The sequence below is a fragment of the Drosophila busckii genome, chromosome 2R, assembly GCF_011750605.1.
Source record: "Drosophila busckii strain San Diego stock center, stock number 13000-0081.31 chromosome 2R, ASM1175060v1, whole genome shotgun sequence".
In the NCBI taxonomy this organism is placed as follows: domain Eukaryota; kingdom Metazoa; phylum Arthropoda; class Insecta; order Diptera; family Drosophilidae; genus Drosophila; species Drosophila busckii.
Window position 1 is genome coordinate 2,201,332 of NC_046605.1, and position 14,739 is coordinate 2,216,070.

At 39.7% G+C, this 14,739-nt stretch overlaps 3 protein-coding genes across 3 annotated transcripts in view; 1 reads left to right on the forward strand and 2 right to left on the reverse strand.

Annotated features, from left to right (window-relative positions):
* Positions 1-4,376: 4,376 nt before the first annotated feature.
* Positions 4,377-14,739, forward strand: part of LOC108595903 (transcription factor kayak) — a 35,260-nt gene continuing 24,897 nt past the window's right edge. Inside the window, exon 1 of the mRNA XM_033293251.1 lies at positions 4,377-4,449. Within this exon, the coding sequence (XP_033149142.1) occupies positions 4,405-4,449 (45 nt within the window). The 5' untranslated portion in view covers positions 4,377-4,404. The remainder of the gene's footprint in view (positions 4,450-14,739) is intronic.
* Positions 5,479-7,599, reverse strand: LOC108595913. Its single transcript, XM_033293255.1, has 6 exons — positions 7,085-7,599; positions 6,713-7,021; positions 6,272-6,651; positions 6,071-6,217; positions 5,751-6,014; positions 5,479-5,692 (listed from the first exon to the last, which is right to left on the reverse strand). The coding sequence occupies exons 1-6, from the start codon at positions 7,367-7,369 to the stop codon at positions 5,590-5,592; spliced, it is 1,488 nt and encodes a 495-aa protein (XP_033149146.1). The 5' UTR covers positions 7,370-7,599; the 3' UTR covers positions 5,479-5,589.
* On the reverse strand, positions 8,740-10,738 carry LOC108595905. The gene is made up of 7 exons (XM_017981196.2): positions 10,284-10,738; positions 9,919-10,224; positions 9,672-9,862; positions 9,442-9,618; positions 9,241-9,387; positions 8,921-9,184; positions 8,740-8,862 (listed from the first exon to the last, which is right to left on the reverse strand). Exons 1-7 carry the CDS (start codon positions 10,566-10,568, stop codon positions 8,760-8,762), a joined length of 1,473 nt encoding a protein of 490 aa, XP_017836685.1. The 5' UTR covers positions 10,569-10,738; the 3' UTR covers positions 8,740-8,759.

Genomic DNA, 14,739 nt, shown 5'->3' on the forward strand with positions numbered 1-14,739 from the left:
GCTATACACTTTGTTATCCAAATGCGCTATGTAGAGAAGAAGGCGCATTTGTAGTCACTATGAATGAATTTATGTGGCTTATGCACAAAACTATTGCACAACTTTGTTATACACTTTGCTGTTTAATTCATTATTTTACAAATTGGAACAGATACAATTTAGAATTTCGATTAAATTCAACTTGGAGAGAGCTGTGTTTATAGAATTAATGAAAGATACAGGCAAAAAAAAAACTATTGCACAACTTTGTTATACACTTTTTTGTTTAATTAAAATTTTCATAAATTGGAACTGTTACAGTTTCGAATTTCGGTTCGAATTCAACTTAAAGAGAAAGTCTCATACTGTCTAGCTGTATTTATGGAATTTGCTATATGATAATGAAAGACACAGGCAAAACTATTGCACAACTTTGTTATATACTTTGCTGTTTAATTCATATTTTTTCAAATTGGAACAGTTACCATTTAGAATTTCTTAAAGGGAGAGAGAGTCTTATGCTGTCTAGCTGTATTTATAGAATTTGCGATATGATAATGAAAGGCACAGGCAAAACTATTGCACAACTTTGTTATACACTTTTTTGTTTAGCTTATATATTTCATATTTTCATAGTTTACGAAATTTCGTTTGAATTCAAATGCGCTAAGCGGATTTTATGCTGTTACGCTTTATTTTTTGAATTTATCAAATCCTTTCTTGTGAATTTTGCTGCAACCAGTAAAAACTAAAACTACTTAAAGCAATCATGCAATTCACATTGTGCTACGCTTTGTTCCATTTTTGGAAAAACTATGTATATTAATTTTAATTTGAACAGTGGCAGCAGGTGAGAGTTGCCTATGCCACTACTCATTAAAATTTAATGAGCTTTACCTGGAATTCATTGCTGCTGCTTATGTGTGTATTTTTATAAAGGACTTCAGTGGTTGCTATAGAAGAATCCTCATATTTATATTCATGAGCTTACAATTAATGCTTAAGCTTATTACGCAGCTTAACATTTCTACATATTAAGTTTTTCTGCTAGCCAAAGCAAGAGAGAGGGAGAGAGCATTTTAATGCTTGTACAAGCTTAACAGGCAGACACCTGTCCATTTAAGTAATGTTAATCCAGCGCAAACGCTCGCGCTACAGCAGCGTGCGAGAGTGCGAGAGCTTTTAATTGTCTGTTGTAAATTTGATTTGCGTCGATGTCGATGCCGACGCGCGTTTATTGCGTAAAATGGCGCAGAAAAGCAATTTTAATTGCTTAACAGCATTTTACCATTAGACTTAATTAAATCGCTGTGCCAAATAATAATAAGAGCAACAACAGCGACGAGCAGCGCAGCATCCCAGCAGCGCCTCAGACACAACACGAAGCTAATGAATTTTAATGAGCAATAATGAGCATTGGTGAGCCGCATTTACATATCTTCGCTCATATGCATTTGAAATGCGCAGGTGACGAAATACGCTCGAGGCAGAGACACAGTTGCTGCGATTTCTTGAAGCACTGACGAGCTGCGTCGAGCAGATTGAGCGGGCAGCGCAATGTTGTCAAGCTTCACATATAAAAATACAAACAAAAGCAACTGCATGTTTTTCTTTTTGCTCACATTATGCATACGCCGTGTATGCTGCAGTGGAATTTGACAACTGCAGCAGTAATCAAATTTCATTTTTTCGTTTGGCATATACAAACAACAAGCAACAAGCAGCAGCAGCTATATAGTATTTTCTTTCTATATAACCAACTGCAGCGCAATTTCCCTCTGGCCTGCCAACGCAGCAAAGTATGCTATAAAAAAAAACTAAGCACAAGCTTTTGCCTCAACTTTAACAATAAAATTTAATAAAGCAGCAAAATTTCTTTGCGCTCTGTCACAGCTGCTTGCCACCTCAACGCTGCTGCCTTAGCTTAAGCTAATTGAACTCAATTATTTAAGCAAATATTTGGGCAAAGCAAACTTTAGGCTAAGCGCGCACAGTCTTTAAATTTATGTACCAAATAAATTATGAACAAGTGCAAATTCAATTTGAATTTCAAAGCATAACAGCAAAAAATTAATTTTTGCTTGTCACGTTTTGGCCGCAATGCGTCAGATTTTGCATATTGATTAACAATTTCCAACTAATTGCAATAGCTTCATAAACAACCGACTCAAAGTGTCAATTGTTGTGTACGCTTAAATCTTAGCGCGCCCGTTTTGTTGTTGTGCATAATTTATTCGCTTTGACAGCTGTGTTGTAAATAAGCTACAATAACTGGTGGTAATAACTTTGCGCACTCCCTCTAGAGCGCTTAGCCAAGTTCATTTTTCTTGACACTTAAGCAATGTGCCCCTTGGCAACTTTCGGGGTGGTAATCCCGATGATCAAATGACAGCGCAGCAGCAGCAGCAGCAAACTTAATGGCGCGCCCTATACCAAATGCCAAAGGCTAAAGGCATGTTGACAAGTTTACTTTGATCCTCCAGCAGCAGCAGCAGCCAAGCCACTCAGTTGTAGTTGGCACACAAAATTGCTCGCTTGCCGCTTTGATTTATTTGATTGACGCGTCCGTTTGCCTAATGGAGTGTGTCTGCCTCAAGCGGCAGTAAATTTGCTTGTAAACAGCTTGTGATTGTCAGTTTTGGCAGCTCATTAAGCTGCTGCGTTGAGTTAAGCTTGACGCTAAGCTTTAAATTATAGTAAACTTGAAAGATTTGAAAGACTGTCAAGTGATTAAAGCAAGTTGTGCTGGCAAAACGATTGGAGTTGGTCAGCTTAAGTATTCACGCTAGTTGCTTTTTATGATTTAGTGTTGCAAAGCTTGAAAAATTCTATAGAATGCTGACTGAAAGTGATCAAACTAATTTAGTGTTGCATAACGTTAATAGATTAAGCTGAAATATGAATTGTATAATTTTGTTATTTTAATTTGTCAGTTTTGGCAGCTTATTAAGCCGCTGCATTGAGTTAAGCTTGGCACTAAGCTTTAAATTATAGTAAATTTGAAAGATTTTCGACTGTCAAGTGATTAAGGAAAGTTTAGCTGAACAAAGTGTTGGAGCTTTTAATGATTTAGTGTTGTAAAGCTTAAAAAATGTTAAAGATTTCGCACTGCCTAGTGATTAACGATAACTTTATGTGCACTAAATTGATTTAGTGTTGCATAACGTTAACAAATTATTGATTTTCATGCATAGATATATTTTTTATTTACAAAGTCTATTTAAACAATAAGTAAATTGTATAATTAATATTAAAGCAGTTTTCAAATGAGCCCTGCTATTATATATATCTATCGGTGAGATCGAGTATGTGGTATCTTTTCAGTCTTCTTACTCAAATATGAATTACATAATTTTTATTTTAATTTGTTAGCTAAAAGTAAACTACTGCCCATTTAGCAACTTCGCTTTGCCCATTTTGACAGCTAAAGTTGCTAGCCGCACATAAATAATAACTAACAAATACTAAAAATCCCACTTAATGTCAATAGCCGGAAGCGTTTTGTTATAACCACGTACAGCTGTGTGTGTGAGCACTAAAATAATTGTAGCTTGCACTAAACGGTAATGCATAAAATTATAGGCAAGGTAGAGCACGAGCCATGGGCTTAATTTGTTGTTGCGCCGAGTTTCACAACGGAAATTGAATTTTAAAAACTTTGACCAAAGGCCGACGACGTTGCCAGGCGAGCAGCGCAATTAGTTGGCTTGGCTGTATGTATGAGTGGGTGGTGGGTGGGGAGCTATAAAGGCTTGTCCTTCGCTCTACGTGAGTACGAGCCTGGCCTTAGTCGAACACATTGAATGCGTCAGCTGTGTGGGGAAAACCCAAAATACCAAAAACTTTTATGTGTGTGTGTGTGTGTGTGTGTGTGTCTGTGTATAGCGACTTGTTGTTGTAGCTGCTGTTGATGTTGCTTTTGGTTGTCATTGAAGTGTTTTAATCAATTCTGATTTAATTTTATGCCCAATTAAGTGTGAAAAGCGTTTGAAGTTGCGCACAGCAGACGCAACAAGGACGCACAGGATGTTGATGAGAGGCACGCAAGCGTGAGCTTTGCATAAGACACTTGCTATATAGACAACATATATAGACATAGACCAATAACAAGCTATGCCTGGTTACACTCTATTATAAGACAACGCACACACACACACACACACACACACACACATGTATACTTTGCCTTTGTTGTTGTTGCTTGTGCACCTTTGTTGGTCAATGCTCTTGCCACGCTTGCCACTTGCCACTTGCTTTTAGCCTCGCTCTGTCTATGTTGCTATCTCTTTCTCTAACAGCTGGTTCAACTTTCTTTCTATGACAGAGCTGCTACCTTAATTGCTGGCATAGCATTATTCCAATAATCTTTATCAACAGCCACAGCCTGAACAGCCTTTGCCTAGCGTACTGGAAGCTTTAGTCTATATGACAGCCGATCCGATATCCTTATGCTTTTGGATATGCCTGCAGGTAAAACTTTAAGTATAAAATCAACTCGCACCCACCACACATAAGTTGCTTAGGGTGTCCTTTGCGTAGTTAAAAGTAATTACATGTATGCTACAGCGATTGGACTCGCTTTATGGCCGGCAAATCATGCAGATAAGCGCCAAGGGGTTTCGTGTCTGCCATAAAGTAATTTGGGTTTTCAAAATTTACGAGCAGGCCATGCTGAATACACTCGCTGTTGGGCTCAATTACGCGCAGCCAAACACCCGGCTCGTCTTTAAGTATTCAGGCATTATCCTTGACCAGCAGCAAATTATACATTTTCATGTGCTACATAAAAAGGCGCATTCTTAATTTAAAATACAATTCGTTATCTATTTGTTTATGGCTACATAAATTTCGTAACACATGCATTGGAATTTGGTTTCAGGCATTCAGTTGGAGCTAAGGCTATCCCATATCCAATTGATTGTGTCCAAGTGTATGTGTTGTTGTTGTTGCTTTGGCTGCATAGACAAACTTATTGGATTGCTACAAATTAAAACTAAACTTAACTTTTAAATAGTAACTATAACTATTATTACTGACGCTTCATAGCAGCGCCTGTCCACCTTTTAGGACCACTGCCCACCATTTCTTGCACACACTTTTTAAAAGAAAATACTTGTACTTGATTCTCTCTGGCATGTGTAAACATTTTTAAGGCTGTAGCACAATTTGGGTTTAGCTGCCGAAATGAGCCTTAAAAACTAAAACGCTGACGCTGCTCAAGCTGCCAAAACTGTTCAGCGTTTTCAATTGGCAGGCAGGGCAGTGGACTATACTATTTCATTTATTTTTTTTCACTGAGTATCAAAAAGTTCGAGTATGAAAAGTTAACTAAAACCGAATTCCTTTTTAGTTGAGTTACGCTTACGCAGATTAACATTAGACATGCGCAGCTAATTCTTTTTCTATGCTCTTATATGTTTATAAATCGTCTGGCTGAGCATGTCCTTGCGTTAAACGCGCCTTTTTTGCGAGCTTGATTAAGTATGTTTCGTTTTTTTCTTTTTTTCAATGGCTTTACCGATTTTTAGAATTAATCCCTCTCCCCGCAACTAACTAAAGCTGCACTTGTGTGTGTGCGTGTGTGTGTGTGTGTCTATGGATTGAGCCAATCTAGTAGACAATCAGCAGATTGTTCTCGTTGAAACCAGCGGAGTGCCCAGCATTGCGCACTATAAAGTTGGAGCCATCAAAGTGCATGCGCTTCTCATTGCGACTACGGAAATAAAGGAAATGCAATCAGTACACACTTGAGTAGAAAAATGGAGACATACCGCAAGAACAGATGCGATGTTTTGCCCAATGATGCAGTGCAATGGATGCCAAGAGTAGTCAAGGTGACTGATCCATTGCCAGGACTAGTGCGAATGAGGCCCTTGTTATGCTGACGCGTCACCTTCACCAGCCCATCAGCAGCCTGTATAATGCGGAAGCCATTGATGTCATATGTCTCGGTGCCATCGTCGGCGCATGCATAAGTGGACTTTGCAATCACCTCCTGAGCATCCGGCACAAAAGACGGACCGTGACGAGAATCGCTGCAAGGAACAAGAACTTTACATTCTGCTCAAATTGTAGGGTTAAACCCACTTACTCATAAAACACAGCCAAGGTGTAGTCCTTGGTCAGATCAGTGAATGTGTCGGTTGTGGTGCGTGTGCCCGCAGTGTCTACCAGATAAATCAAAGCGCAAGACTCGCTTGTGAAGCTCACACCTTTGTACCACATCTTGGCGTATCGCCTAACACATGAAAAAAAATGTTATAAATCTTTGGATATTAATGCTACGACTTACACAAAATTGTTGGCCTTCATGCCATCATAAGTAACAATTTCCACCTTGGAGCCGCTTTGCAATATGCGCCCATTTGGATGAATCAAAAGTCCTTGCGAGATAGGAGACGGCCATGCTGCGTTGGTTCGCACCGCACTGCCTTGTCCAAGTCTGCTCAGGCTGCAGTAAAAACATTTGATGTACAGATAGAATGGGGTAACCGACACCATGCGTAGCGCGCTGGTTGGTGCCTTCGACATGGCTGGGCGGCAGGGCGGCGGTGGTGGAGGGCTGTTCTCAAATTCAAAAGTGCGCGAGCTGACTCTACCCAAGGCATGAGGTGGTGGCGGCATCGGCGATGGAAACTGCTGCGAATGATGGATTGGTGGCTGAGGTTGAGGCTGAAAAATAGCACGAGAGATAATAAATCAAAGATCAGCTTTCAAAGTGTTATTAACTCACCGGAATGTAGGCGCCAGTATTCTCAAAGCTGTAATGGCCAGGATAGCGAGCAGTGAGCGATTTGCCTCCACGTATAATATTGCTGGGGTCTATATCGGGCGTAATGGCACTAAGCAACGGCTGCGAAGGCGAATGATGCATGCCCAGTTGCATGGCGCGGTACGAGCCACCGGCGTTGGTTTGACTGGAGCATTCCTTGGCCAATACTGAGGTATTGGTGCCTACGCTAGCGCTGCTGCTGTTGAGCGACATGCTGCTCATACGCGATGAGAGCGAAGCCTGCGACATGGGCAGACGCAACGATGCTTGCTGAAGAGAGAAGAGAAAGAGCATTTATAATCTTATAAAGGGAATTGAATGTGTGGTACTCACTGGCGATGGATTGTTGTTGGTGTAAACAGAGCGCTGGCGCACACCATTGGGAGCTTTGGTTGGAGAGCGCAAAATGTTGTTGATCTTGTCGTTTCGCTGAGCACGCGACAGAAAATCCTCCGCATTGAAAATACCAACGCGTCCGCTCTTTGGAGTAACAATGACCTCTGGCTGCTGCTGCTGCTGTTGTTGTTGTTCCGGTGATTGCGGCTGCTCCGGCGACTCCTCGCCAGTGGAAAGCTGACATTGCACCTCCTTGGTGTTTGGCTTTGTAACTGGAACCATTTTCGCCAAATGCTTTTCTTACCAATAAATGAGAAGGAACTTGGAGCGCTGATGTTTCTATTTAGCAGTTGGGAGTGCGACTCGTGGGAGTTTGCTGCTTGGATGGGTTAATAAGACGGTGGGAGGAGGAATGCGAAAAAACCAAAGATGCTCGACACAACGACTCAAAGAGAGGAATTTAATTTTTACTTTTTTTATTTTCTACTTTCAAGAGCTCTGCTCACTGCGAAAATTTGTCAAAGAATGACTTGTGACAGTTGCGCTGCTTTGATTAGAAAATTATTTTTGTTATAAACTCAAGGCCAACTACGCTTTGAAAATGATTTTGCAAAAATTGTTGGTGAAGCAATGAGATCCAAATTATGTTATTGTCGATGAATTCGATAAGAAATTAAAGCCAATTTAGACGAATTTTAAAATTTTCCCCAATATGACAGATTCTTACATTTTTTTAAATACAATTTATTGGCAAATTTGGATATTATATAACATTTTTAGTAGTACACTGGCATTCCAATTTTACATATTGGAGATTGGAGTAAGGTCTAGCCAGTTTAACTTTAATCAGTCTTGAGCACAAGATATGAGTTGCTTCTTTCTCTTTCTTATGTATGTATCTGTATGTTTTTGAGTATAAATTCACTTTGATATTTTGTGGTTCTTCACTTTGACAACCACTTTTAAAATTTCTATAAATCATTTAACAAATTGTCACTTTCGAAGCTCTTAGTTTCTGTTTGTGTGTATGTATTGGTGCAAGGATGAACATGTTGGATAGCTAAATACTAAAACGAAAGTTAACTATGAAATAATAAATCTAACTATTATTACTGGCGCCGTTGAATGGAGCGTACGTGGGACTATACGCTGCCATCAAATTCTAAAATTAACTGTGGCATGTGAAAATATTTTTAAGGCTGCATATAAAACAATTTCGTTAAATGAGCCTTAAAAACTAAAACGCTGACACTTCATGCCAAAGTGTTAAGCGTTTTTAGGTACTAGATAGAGTCCACCTAATACTGTCTGTACTATTCAAAATTAATTCTCACTGAGTGTCAATAAGTTCAAAAAAGTTAAATCAAAACAAATTCTTTTTAGTTGAGTTATGCTCTGGCAGCTTAACGATTGACATTCTCATATTTTCGTTTTTCGAACATTCTATATATATTATATATCATTGAGAATGTCATATCGTTGAAGCTGTAATTTTTTTTTGCTTGTTTTTTAGTGTTTTTTAAATGGTTATACCGATTTTTTTAAAAATTCCCTCTCCCCGCAACGCTAACTTAAGCTGCACTTATTGTGTGTGTGTGTTGGCTTACTGTACTGATTGTGCTTGTGTGTGTGTGCGTATGTGTGTGTCTGTGTGTCGTGCTGGAGAGCCAATCTAGTAGACAATCAGCAGGTTGTTCTCGTTGAAACCAGCGGAGTGTCCAGCATTGCGCACTATAAAGTTGGAGCCATCAAAGTGCATGCGCTTCTCATTGCGACTACGGAAATAAAGGAAATGCAATCAGTACACACTTGAGTAGAAAAATGGAGACATACCGCAAGAACAGATGCGATGTTTTGCCCAATGATGCAGTGCAATGGATGCCAAGAGTAGTCAAGGTGACTGATCCATTGCCAGGACTAGTGCGAATGAGGCCCTTGTTATGCTGACGCGTCACCTTCACCAGCCCATCAGCAGCCTGTATGATGCGGAAGCCATTGATGTCATATGTCTCGGTGCCATCGTCGGCGCATGCATAAGTGGACTTTGCAATCACCTCCTGAGCATCCGGCACAAAGGAGCGACCGTGACGCGAGTCACTGTGAAAAAACATTACTTGAAATATTTCTGCTGCTTTTAGCTTTGAGCAACTTACTCATAAAACACAGCCAAAGTGTAGTCCTTGGTCAGATCAGTGAATGTGTCGGTTGTGGTGCGTGTGCCCGCAGTGTCTACCAGATAAATCAAAGCGCAAGACTCGCTTGTGAAGCTCACACCTTTGTACCACATCTTGGCGTATCGCCTAACACATGAAAAAAAATGTTATAAATCTTTGGATATTAATGCTACGACTTACACAAAATTGTTGGCCTTCATGCCATCATAAGTAACAATTTCCACCTTGGAGCCGCTTTGCAATATGCGCCCATTTGGATGAATCAAAGCTGAATTGGTCCCATTGCGAGATAGAGAGACGGCCACCATGCTGCGTTGGTTCAGCACACGCACTGCCTTGTCTAAAGTCATATCAATGCTGCAGTTAAAAAACATTTAGACATGTCACAAGGATGAGATGGGAGTACACACCGAACACCATCGCGTAGGCGCAGCTGTATGGTGCCATTCGACATGGCAATGGGCCCTGAGCCGGGGCAGGGCGGCGGTGGTGGAGGGCTGTTCTCAAATTCAAAAGTGCGCGAGCTGACTCTACCCAAGGCATGAGGTGGTGGCGGCATCGGCGATGGAAACTGCTGCGAATGGTGAATTGATGACTGAGGCTGAAAAATTGCATAAATTATAATAAATGAGAGATCAGCTTTCAAAGGCAACTCACTGGCATATAGGCGCCAGCATTCTCAAACCCATAGGTGCCCGGATAGCGAGCAGTGAGCGATTTTCCTCCCCGAATAATGTGAGGCGAGTCCATATCAGAAGAAGCGCTAAGCAACGGCTGGGATGGAGAATGGTGCATGCCCAGTTGCATGGCACGATAGGAGCCAACAACGTTGGTCTGACTCGAGCACTCCTTGGCCAATACTGAGGTATTGGTGCCCACGCTAGCGCTGCTGCCGTTGAGCGACATGCTGCTCATACGCGATGAGAGCGAGGCCTGCGACATGGGCAGGCGCAACGATGATTGCTGCAAAGAGAAGAGAGTTTTAAAAATCACATGGATGTAAAATTCAAGTGAGAACTTACTGGCGATGGATTGTTGTTGGTGTAGACAGAGCGCTGGCGCACACCGTTGGCAGCTTTGGTTGGAGAGCGCAAGATGTTGTTGATCTTGTCATTGCGCTGGGCACGGGAGAGAAAATCCTCTGCATTGAAAATGCCCACCCGACCGCTCTTTGGGGTTAGAATGACATCTGGCGGCGGCTGCTGCTGCTGTTGCTGCGAAGTCTCCTGCTGCGGAGTCTCCTGCTCATCTCCAGTGGAGAGCTGGCATTGCACCTCCTTGGTGTTTGGCTTTGTAACTGGAACCATTTTCAACAATTTCTGCTTAAGTGGGTTAGTAAGAAGGTGGGGAGGAATGGGAAAGAAAAACCAAAGATGCTCGACACAACGACTCAAAGAGAGGAATTTAATTTACACTTTTTTATTTTCTACTTTCAAGAGCACTGCTCACTGCGAAAATTTGTCAGAGAATGACTTGACACAATGAACTCAAAGCCAACTAATGTTCTATAAGCTGCAGCTGAATGAAGAATAACAATTATTGTGCAGAAAAACTTGACATTTTGATAAGGCAGTTTGTAATCGATAAATCAAGCTCGATGACTTTAAAGCGGTGTTGGTAAACACACGCAAAACTTAACGAAAGGGTGAAGTATCGATGCATAAGCTACAAGCAGCTAATAGTAAAAAGTTAATTTGTGTGCAATTTAAAAAAGCAAAGCGCAAAATAATTTATTATTTTATGTGTGTGTATGTAGCATACAGGTGAGCTCAATAAAATCAATTGTTGCATACTTTGTAGCAGCAAAAATCATTAATGAGTATATTTCAAAAAAAGCTTTTATCAGTAATTTATTATGAAATTTAAATTGTTACAGCTTTGCTACTATCAATTTAAATGCACGCTCAACTAAGCAAATCCATTTTTGCAACATTGCTGCATTGGCAACTATGTTGAAATTTACGATAATTCAAATTTCATTGAAAAGGGAATTTAATTTTATTTACTCTTTGCGCCGGTAAATAAATCAGCTTAGCTAAAGAGCTTTTCGGCTTATTGTGAAATGCAATTTCCATGGGCAGCACAGCACTTAAATAAAGTTAGAACATAAGTTTAACTCAAAGAAAACTAAATTATTAGTAGCATGAGTTCTCTCTTGTTTATTGCGAAAATTTGTCAACACTCGAAGGTCGTTTTGGCCAAGTACAGGGCCTACGGCTTCCGTGACATGTGAAAGAAAGTGTTCAATGAAAGTCTGTGTAGCTAGACATCAATTAGCCAAAGCAACTATGACAAATGCCTGTCTCCTTCGAGCTGTTTATTGAATTGGGTTTGTTAAACTATGAATTTGTAGACGCCCCTGAACTTCTAGGCAAAATACACTGCGCACCGTGTGACAAAATGCGAGTAGTTGGCTATTGCCAATTGCAATTGTTGCTGTACACAGACTGACAAGTTGATTTATTGACGCTGGCGTTTGTTGTGCTGCTAACTTGGCTCATTTGGCGAGCGCATTGACTCTTTTGCAAGCATTTGGCCATCGCGCCCCACGCAAATTTCTTTTTATAAAAATATCACTTCATTTGCGATCTCACTTGTCAGCATAAATATGTTGTAATTATTATTATTTTTAGTTGCAAGTGGCACGCCACAGTTTGCATTGACTCAGTTTGAAGAATGCAAAAAACATATGCAAAATTTTTATATATTTCAATGCAACACACAGCGAGTGCGGAAACTCATTTGTAATGAAAATCAAAAAAAAAACAAGTAAAACAAAGCGTTTTTCATTTTTCGCCAAAAACAAATTGGTTAACCTCCTTTCATAGCTCGCACGTAGTACAGATTTTCTTTGTGTAAACACAAATTTGTTGACAGGCTTTTTCAATGAAATTGCAACTGGCACAGTTGCTGCTGCTGCTGCTGCTGCTGCTCAGCTCTTGTTTTTAGTTTTAATTACGTGCAACATTGTTTAGCCTGCCACAACACTGTACACATTTTAATTAACTGGAATAGAGCAGCAGGCTACGTGCTTCACAAGCGGCAGGGGCTATAGAATTCTTGCTAATATGCGCATAGAATTGTATAACAGTAAAAGTTTTGACCAACAATATAACAAAGCGCTTTCAAAGCTCATCAAAAGCTTTGTTTGTTAATCAAGTGCATTAAGCTGAGTGCTTGGAGTTGAAATTAATTCTACATTAAAAGTGTTGCCAGCTTATTGCTCAAACTATATGCCTAAATCAAGTAGATTAAAGCTGACAGCTTAACTTGAAATTAGTTCTAACTAAAGCTCAAACTATAGCTCAAACTATAGCTCAAATTTATAGCTCAAACTATATGCATATTTATATATAAATCAAGTGGCTTAAAGCTGACTGCTTAACTAGAAATTAGTTCTAGTTAATTGGACATCAAAAGTGTTGACAACTTATAGCTCAAACTATATGCATATAATGCCTAAATCAAGTGGCTTAAAGCTGACTGCTTAACTTAAAATATATTCTAGTTAATATCACATTAAAAGTGTTGCCATTTATACGCATCAAATTTATTTATATCTAGCCACACATAATGCTAGAACACTACACAACATTTATTTATAATATTGCCAACGCATTAAAAAAATTGTGCAAGCGTGCATGGAAAACGATGTGAAAGTGAAAAGAAAAACTATTTTAATGGCAGCAGGCAGCAATTTATAGATATGTCAATGAACTTTGTGCTGCTGCTGCGCTTTGCATTGGCCATTGCCAACAGCAAGAGCCAAGAGGCTAAGCAGATGTGCCAATGCACATACTATATATACTATATAGAACTGTAAACACTGCTTGTTATTGTAAAGGGACGCGTGTTGGACATTTGCGTCATTTGGATTGATGTGCAACTGTTGCGCTAATGTAATTTCATTTTTTGCAATTTGCATTAAACACAATTAACAATAACAAGGGGCGGGCAGAGCGCCACTTGCTTTTGTATATAAAATTAATTGATTGTCAACAGTGAAAGTGAATGAATATATATACTGCTGTTGGAGTAAAATATATAGGCTAGCGTCGAGCTTTGTTTATACAACATATCCGCAATAAATCGCTAAGTGATTATAGCATATAGTAGCTCTGAGCTGGCACGCGTTGATATCAAAGCATAGCAGGCAGTCAAAATTGTCAAAATCATGAGCCTCTCAAGTCAAGTGATTCACTGGGATTTCCTGGAAGTACAGACAGCCCACCCCCCACCCACTGTAGCTAAAATAGCGCAAAAGTGTGCCCAAGCAAGAGATTTGTATGTCGGTCTGTCGGTCTGTATATCTAGCTTGCCGGCATTTGTTGCTTTGACGTCATCAACGACAGAGACCAACTGTGTACACAGTGGCGTCTAAAGCTGCTTTGAGGCTTTTACGCCCACCCCTTTGAGTGACGCCACTGCTGCTTGTAGCCAAAGGTGTGTGTGCTTTCTATATCTTTCGTAAGATTTAATGTATGCTGGCGCACTGCCCGATTTGTCAAACCAAAATTTAATGCTTCATTTAAGCGGCAAACATCTAAGGTGACGTCGTCTCTAGTATTTATATATAATTTTTTAAATAGGCCAACGTATAAGCAAATTCATCAATAATTAAAATTTATTACACTTTGCTGCGCTGCCTCAAACTGATGTATGTCGTTTTAAAATATATATTTGTTTATTTGCTGTTGGTTTTGTTTGTGCTATGAAGTAGTCTAATTATTTTTACAAAGGTCAGCAACTAGTTGAATTGTCTATAAATAAATGAAAAGCAATCAATTTGAATAAATCCTTCAAACGTCACAGCAGCGAACATGTCTAAAAATAACAAATGCTCAAGGATTCTGCAAATTTAATATGTAAAATTAAATTTGTCAAAATAATACACAACTAAATTTAAAATAAATGCACAACAGCATAAAATTACAATAAATTTTAAAGCGCTGCCAACAAAGGAAAATGTTGAGACGCAAAGAGTTTCCTTTGCGGACGCGCCTCTTTGGCTGCAACACGCCCACAACTCGTGCAAAAGAGAGTAAGGTGTGTTCTAGGCAAAGATATATACGCTGTCAGCTGGGCATAAATCAGATGACTTTTAGCACGACTGTTCCGCCTTGTCTTTGCCTTTATATCTTTTGTTTGCTTTTATTTAAAAAAAAATGAATGCAATTTTCGCGTTGCTTTTTATTATAATTATGGCAATTTGTTGAAATTTATAAAGCATGCAAATTGCAATTTCATATTTCGACTTTTTAGTCATAGACATGAACAGACAGCGAGCGGGCTGGAAGGGGGGGCGAGACGCCTTTTATTTTTCTAGTAGTTTCCGCTACAGTCAGCGCGCCAATTGTTTCGAGTTCATTGCACTGTCGTCGTAGCCAATTTCAATTGTATTGGCAATCAAGCATTGTTGTCTTTTAGCCACAAGGATACGCCAAGTTTATTGCACGCAGCGTTCTCGCAGCTAAATGG

Coding starts and splice junctions, on each gene's coding strand:
- LOC108595905 (XM_017981196.2), bottom strand. CDS start 10,568: ATGGTTCCAGTTACAAAGCCAAACACCAAGGAGGTGCAATGCCAGCTC. Junction 9,388..9,441: donor ATGAAGGCCAACAATTTTGT/GTAAGTCGTAGC, acceptor TTCATGTGTTAG/GCGATACGCCAAGATGTGGT. Junction 8,863..8,920: donor ACATCGCATCTGTTCTTGCG/GTATGTCTCCAT, acceptor TTATTTCCGTAG/TCGCAATGAGAAGCGCATGC.
- LOC108595913 (XM_033293255.1), bottom strand. CDS start 7,369: ATGGTTCCAGTTACAAAGCCAAACACCAAGGAGGTGCAATGTCAGCTT. Junction 7,022..7,084: donor CCAACAACAATCCATCGCCA/GTGAGTACCACA, acceptor TTCTCTCTTCAG/CAAGCATCGTTGCGTCTGCC. Junction 5,693..5,750: donor ACATCGCATCTGTTCTTGCG/GTATGTCTCCAT, acceptor TTATTTCCGTAG/TCGCAATGAGAAGCGCATGC.